General features: G+C 48.7%; 1 protein-coding gene across 1 annotated transcript; it reads right to left on the bottom strand.

Annotated features, from left to right (window-relative positions):
- Positions 1 to 1,032: 1,032 nt before the first annotated feature.
- Positions 1,033 to 7,363, bottom strand: TMEM186 (transmembrane protein 186). Its single transcript, XM_045784474.2, has 2 exons — positions 7,260 to 7,363; positions 1,033 to 3,458 (listed from the first exon to the last, which is right to left on the bottom strand). Exons 1-2 carry the CDS (start codon positions 7,359 to 7,361, stop codon positions 2,823 to 2,825), a joined length of 738 nt encoding a protein of 245 aa, XP_045640430.2. The 5' UTR covers positions 7,362 to 7,363; the 3' UTR covers positions 1,033 to 2,822.
- Positions 7,364 to 7,435: the final 72 nt, after the last annotated feature.

Raw genomic sequence — 7,435 nt, 5'->3', positions numbered from 1 at the left:
AGTAGGGAGCCTGCTTCTCTCTCTCCCTCTGCTCCTCCCCCAAGCATGTGCCTTCTCTCTAATACAATCTTTAAAAATATACAAAAATAAAAGCTCCCACACTTCACACTTCCTTCCACCGTTCTCGCCTTTCTCTCACCTTCCAGGCTTTCCCCAGAGGTTAGGATCAAATCAGGGCCGGCCGCCAGCATGCACCCCACTCTTGCTCTTGTCCCTGCCTCCTCATGGCGACCCACTCCCACTCACTGCTCCCGGTCACCTAAATACGCATGTGCACTGGTTTACCGGCTGTCCTCCCTCCCCCGCACTCCCCCAGAGGGACCCAAATGCCCCTCTTTGTGGCTAGTGCTGAGCAGGGCATGGCACAAGAGATTTGGGCAGAATGAAGGGCTGATGTGGAAGCTTACAGAACAGTCTTGCGTTACAGGCTTTACTTGCGTGTCTGTGAAATGGTATAAATTAACTAAGAAAACCAACTTCTTTCGTATTAGCGACTTTTCTCAAAATGCCATTTTCAGCCTACAGAGAAGGCTCTCTCTCCATATATTTGATATGCCAACATTTTTTTTAGGGAGGAAGGGAGAGCAGGGGTGGAGGGGGGAGAGAATCCACTGGGCATGGAGCCTGACGCGGGGCTTGATCTCACAACCATGAGATCATGACCTGAGCCGAAATCAAGTCGGGTGCTTAACCACCTGAGCCACCCTGGCACCCCGTGATATGCCACGTTCTTTTGTAACAACGGGAAAAACGGCAATGACTTGTAAAGGTTAAGGGACCAGCTACAGCCACTCAGTGGAGTATTTTGCAATTTCTGAATTTGTTTTTACACAGTATTTAAATGAAAAAATCAAATTATCTACATATTTTGTTTTAGGGAAGGTGTGCTGCCTATTGTTTTCCCCAAGTTTACTGAGCTATAACCAACATATAACCGCTGTATCAACTTAAAGTGTACAACGTAATGATTTATTTATGTCTATATGTTGCAAAACAATTATTACAATATGGTTAGTTAACATGAGACAGCTCTCATCGTTACAAGGTTTTTATTTTCTTGTGACAGAATATTTTTAATGGTTTACAGCTAAGACAGTCATGTGTTACAGGAAGGAAAAACCCCAGCAATTCCAGATACAGGATAACATCTATGTTTTTAGAAAAGCCTGGAAGCACAGTAAGAGACCACTTCACACCCACTAGGATGGCAATTATCCAAAAGACGGACATGGAGAAACTGGGGCCCTCACGCGGTGCTGAGGAATATAAAACCGCACAGCCACTGTGGGAAACCTGGCGGTTCCTCACAAAGTTAAATGTAGAGTCACCCTCCGACCCAGGAATTCCACTTCTCAGCACACAGGCCAAAGGACCGAAAGCAGGGCCTCAGATTTCTATACAGCCATGCTGACAGCAGCATTACCCACAAGAGCCAAACGTTGGAAACAGTACAAATGTCCATCAACGGAGGGATAAACCAAACAGTCTACACATATATTATTCAGCCAGAAAAGGGAATGAAGCTCATACACACTATAGCCTGGATGCACCTTGAAAACAGGAGGGCAAGTGAAAGAAGCCAGACATCACAGACCACGGGGTGTATGAGTCCGTCTATGTGAAATGTCCAGAATAAGCCAATCCACACAGACAGAAAGCAGACGAGTGGTCACAAGGGCCAGGGGGAGGGGGAAATGGGGAGTTATGTTTAATGGGGACAGAATTTTCCTGGGGATGACGAAAAAGTTCTGGAAATGGACAGAGGTGATGGTTGCACAATACTGTAGATGTACTTAATCCCACTGAATTGTACACTGGAAAACGGTCAAAGAATAAATTTACATTCTGTATATTTTACCGCAATACAAAAGTCTCTTAAGTCCACACAACAAAGCGTGTAGTTACTGACTTCTGAATTATAAAGATCACGTCTTCCCTTGTTACTCTGTTACAGACTACATGACAAACGTGTATGACTAATTACAGGGAAAGGCAGTGCATGTCATTAGCTTTAGTTTATAAAATAATGCACCAGAATACAGTTCATCTCACTTTAGGACACCGCAGAGCCTTCTGAAAGGAGGGCCCCCAACGTCTGGGTGGTGAACACCATCTTGGCAGGGGTGCTGTGCTCGCCAGGCCAACACCTGTCCCAGTCACTGTGCGGTCACCATCCTGGCGGGGTCAAATGACCCACCTTTATCTAGGCTTCTTCCCGGTCCTTTCTGAGGCTGAGTCCCTGAGGGGGCCCTGCACAGGGCTTGGGAAATCCCTCCTGACTGCCTCGAAGCCTTGCACCACACCATCACCTTTGCACTGACCTTGACATTTACCGTTTATTCTCACACCCATCCCATGAGACAGGCAGGACTTTCCCTTTCACCAATGTGAAAACCAAGGTTCAGCGAGACTCAATAACCTGCCCCCGGACCGGGAACTGACACCTGACAGCACTCAAGCGTTCTCACTCCGAATCCTGTGCTCCTCCTGCCACACCTCCCTGCCTTCTGATTTCTCAGCACAGCACAGCTTGCGTGAACCCGACATGGCTTCCTCCAACAACTGGCTGTTAACAGAAACTTCTGGCCATTATCTGGCTGAATGTCACACACAAAGGCAGTAAGAATTTGTATAAGGACCTCTCCTGTAAACCCGATTACCAGCTCCTGCCTCATGACTTTCCTCATCCCAAAAGACAAGGGCCTGGAGGCCCTGGCAAAGTCTCCAGCTGCCTGGTCCCCTTCTTCAGCCTCACCCACACCCTCGGCCTTCCTGCTAGAGATCCAGGCGTCCCAGGGCCAGCTGGAGGCCCAGCTCCCGGCTCACTTGAGGGTGTCCAGCATCCCAAACACCTGTGTGAAACGCTCTCGGTCCAGGATGCGTCCGTAGCGCAGGGTCAGGTAGAAGGTCTGCTTCCCACTGTACTGCTGGATACGCACAAATAGCTCCTGGGGCCGGTCCCTGCTCTCCATCATAGGGACCACCTCGGCCACGGGCCAGTCCGTGTCCTGCCGCCGGCCCCAGAAGGTCAGGTGGGCTACCCGCAGCACAGTGCCTGCCTCGTTCACATACAGGATGCCCACCAGCCTCCGGAAGAAGTGGCTCATCCAGCAGAGCATGGCCAGGGCGAAGCCAGCTATCCCGCCCACAAAGCACAAGGAGCCGAGAGTCACGAGGCCGTGCGAGTACCAGTAGAGGCCAGGTGGCAGGGCCAGCAGCGTCAGGGCCGTCTGTGCCACCTTCAGCTGGGACAAGTACCCAAAGGCTCGGATAGCGTCGAACCGGTAGACCATCTGGAATTTCTCTGTCTCCGTACCTGCAGGCTTCTCCTTCAGGGTGGGGGTCCTGCTCCCCACCCACCTCCCAGGATCCTGCCCGGTGCGGCACCACAGCCCGCAGACAGGCCTTCTCCATGCAGCTGGGCCTGCCAACCGTGGCACAGCTCGGAGGAGGGTGGCCTGGAAGGGAGACAGGAGACCATTGCTCTCGAGAACTCAACCATGCTGATCACAAAATAAACATCTGCAGAGCGTCTTACCCAGAGGCTCCTGCCAATCCTGTGAGGTTGCTACTATTGCCAGAGACACAGGGAAGGATGCTTTAAGCTCATGGGAGCTTCACACAAGCTGTGCAAGACAGGTGCCAGTACAGTTGACCCTTGAACAATGCAGGGGTTCGAACACCAACCCCCCCATGCAGTCAAAAATCCACATATAACTTATGACTCCTCAAAAACTCAACGACTAATAGCATAGTGTTGACTAGGAGCCTTACTGGTTAAGTCGATTAACACATATTTGTTGTTACATGTATTGTATACCACATTTTTACAATAAAGTCAGCTACAGAAAAGAACGTGATAAAGAAAACCATAAGAGAAAATACATTTACAGTACTGTATTATCGATACCATTAAGTTTACCTTGTTTCCAAGATGAATTGCCAGTACCCACATCAACATTGTCCTACAGGACACAAAACACTGTAATAGTACACACATTACTGACACTAGACACAAAAAAGGAAGGATAATAAGAAAGGGAGATTCCTATTTATTTATAAGGACAGTGATTCATGGATTGGTAAAAAGAAGCAGTAATGGGGTTGCTTTATGGCAGCCTAGTGTAATCGATACTATTTTTTCCCAGGAGCCTGGCCTGTACACCAATGAATGAATCCTTATACAATTCTTATGGCATACAGTATTACAGTCAGGTTCCGAATACAGTATCGGAAACACTGTTACTTCTTTAAAAAACCACTTAGCCCCATGATAGGCTGATGTGCATTTTCTCCTATGAGGGGGGGGGGGAGGGAAGGGGTATACTGCAGGGTAACTAAATCTTTGATAGCAAAAAGCAAAGTTACAAAACACTAAGAAGACACATTGCTAATTTTATATTAAACATCACTCACCTTACAGCCCCTAAAGATAGGCTACCCACTTGCAAAGGAGTCTTGCTCATGACGTTCTACAGGACCAATACCCAGGCGGAGGGGGACACAAAGCGTCTCCCGCAGTTCCTGCCATACAGTTACTAGATTTCACATGAAGACACTCACTCACATACACAACAGGTAGGTTGAACTGTACCGCACAGAGACCATTCACTCTTTATTCCACGGAAGCGTATCGGCAGGAAGGTCTTCATGCTTGTCGTCTGCCCACCGAGTAGGCTGAGGACGAGGAGGCAGAGGGGCTGGCCTGGCGGTCTCAGGAGTGGCAGAGGTGGGACAGGTGGAGGAGGCGGAAGGGCAGGCACGAGAAGCGGGCACGCTCGGCGTAACTGTACGGAAATACATTGTAATTTCTGTCTGACTTTTTTGCTTTTTCATTACTCTGAAGATGTTTCTGGATGGTACCAATCCCTCTTCCACCATCTGCTCAGTCTCAGTGCCCGGATCACAGAAGGGTCCATGTTGTAAAAGAAGGCAAAGGCCATCTTGAATAATCGAAACCCTTCTGCCAGGTTGTCTAATGTCAACTTGTTTTCTGGCTCTGCTGCTTCTACATCTCCCTCATCTGGCACTGGTCCGGAAGCTCTCATCAGCACTGAGGCACCTTCGGTTAATTCCTCTGCTGGGCGGTCTACAAGCTGTTGAGGTGGGAACTCATCGGCGGCCTCTTGGTTGGCAGAAGCTGCTTCTCCTGCCATCTTGACATTTCTTAAGCCAAACCTCTTTCTAAAATTATCAAACCATCCTTTGCTGGCACTGAATTCTCCAGCTTTAGTTCCTTCTCCTTCCTTTTGCTCCAAGTTGTCGTATAACGACTTTGCTTTTTCTCGAATCATATTAGAGTCTATAGGGATGCCTTTCTTATAGCAATCCTGCACCCACATAAAAGCTGCATTTTCAATACGAGATAAAAAAGTATCTCGCAAAAAGTGCAAGGTCTTCGCGCCTGCTGGCGTAGCTGCCGCAACAGCTTCGCGGATTTCCTTTTCTTTTTTTACAATGGTCCTCACGCTGGATTCATTTATCTTGAAATGGCGGGCAAATGCAGCCGCAGACTTCAATCCACAGTACATATCGAGCAATTCAACTTTTTCTCGTAAGGTCATGACTTTTCTCTGCTTCTCGGAAGCACTTCCAGAATCACTACTGGCATTTCGTATGGGTCCCGTGGTGTTGTTATTCAAGGTATACAATATTGCACTAAACACGATGAAAAATACGCGAGAACCACGGGATCACTTTTTACTGCCTTTTGCAATTTACTAGTAACGAAGTGTTCACGTGGAGATGGTGAGCAACACACCGTATTAAGGACATACTCACAACACCTGAGCTCACAGCAATTGCAACAGGGGGTGGCTATGGAATTATTACAGTAGCACAGCATACTGTAATTTTATGCAGTTAGGATTTAATACCGCATCTTCAGGCTTGTTTTTCTCGACTATGAATGATGCCATGTATGGTCTGTAAGTCTCTGTGTGCATTCTTTTTTTTTTTTTTTTTAAGATTTTATTTACTTATGTGACAGACAGCCAGCGAGAGAGAGAGAACACAGCAGGGGAGTGGGAGGGGAAGAAGCAGGCTCCCAGCGGAGGAGCCCGATGTGGGACTCGATCCCATAACGCCGGGATCACGCTCTGAGCCGAAGGCAGACGCTTAACGACTGCGCCACCCAGGCGCCCCCTCTGTGTGCATTCTGATAAACTTTTTAAAACAAACTTGTATGTACTACGGGTGTAAATAAAATAAATTGGTATGTACCTGCATTTTAGGCATTTATGACATACCTTTTTATTTTTTCAGTATTTCTAGGCTATGCAGTTTGTCTGCCAGGTTTTTCAAATTGTTGCAAATCTCCGTAAAATTTTCCAATGTATTTATTTTCAACAATCCACACAGAAGCGGACCCACACAGTTCAAACCCATACTGTTCAAGGGTCAACTGTACCTCCACTTTACCACTGAGGAAACTAAACACAGAGAAGGTCAGAAATTTACCCAAAGACACACAGCTAGTGAGTGGCGCGGAGTCTGACTCTCAAACTGGTCCTCTTTCCTTCAGGCAGTTCAAAGAGATACAAGAAAGGTGGCAGAGCCTTCCTTCATTCAACAAATACCTAGGTACAGCCAACTCTGGGCTGGGCACTGAACGCATAAGGCTGTGGGAACACTTTCCCCAGCAGGAACCAATGTCCTAAAGAGCAACAAATCACTGCGATACTTATAATAACCTCCTGATTATCTGGTTAAAGCATCATCTTCGGTGAAGGGGAAGCGCTGTTTTCTGAGCCCAGTTTTGGGGGTCGGGGGGAGGCGCCAAACCACAGCACATGGGTTTTATCAGGTGCACAGATGCACACCTCGAGTAGTGCAGTTAAAGATTCTCTGGGGTCGGGGGCCAGATCTGGGTTCCTATCCTGGCTCCTACAGTCACTAGCTGTGACTCCTTGGGCAAACCCCTCCACTTCTCTGGGCCTCCGTTTCTTCGCCTTTCACAATGGGGATTCACAACACACCAAATGAGACAACGGTTTCACAGCCCTCAAATGCACTTGATGGACCCGAGGATCTGAAGTCCGGGGACAGTGCTCAGTGAATGTCAGTGAGCGCTACTGTCGGCCCACGTGACCCAAGCGCAAGAAGGCGCGGCACTGCAAGCCTTAACCCACGCCGAAAGTCCTCCCCCAACCCCCCGGATTCTCCGAATCAGAACCCCAAGAATCTGCCTGCCTGCCCAGCCTGGAACACGACCCCCAAAGCGCACCACCTCCCGCAGTTCCCGCCAACCGCCTCCTTACCATGGCCCCCCTGCCTGCTGCCGGAAGTGAATGCCCTCTGCTCCCGGAACCTCTAGCGGTGACTGCTCGGACGGAATAGGATGCTGTTTTGGCGCATTGCATTCTGGGATTTGTGGTTCCGAAGGAATATCTGGCGCAAGTCCCCGTCGCTGTGGGAATGGATCCTCCTCCTCCCA

This window comes from Ursus americanus, chromosome 2 (assembly GCF_024610735.1).
Source record: "Ursus americanus isolate L20-20 chromosome 2, mUrsAme1.1.p, whole genome shotgun sequence".
Lineage (NCBI taxonomy): Eukaryota > Metazoa > Chordata > Mammalia > Carnivora > Ursidae > Ursus > Ursus americanus.
This window is presented reverse-complemented; position numbering and strand designations above follow the sequence as displayed.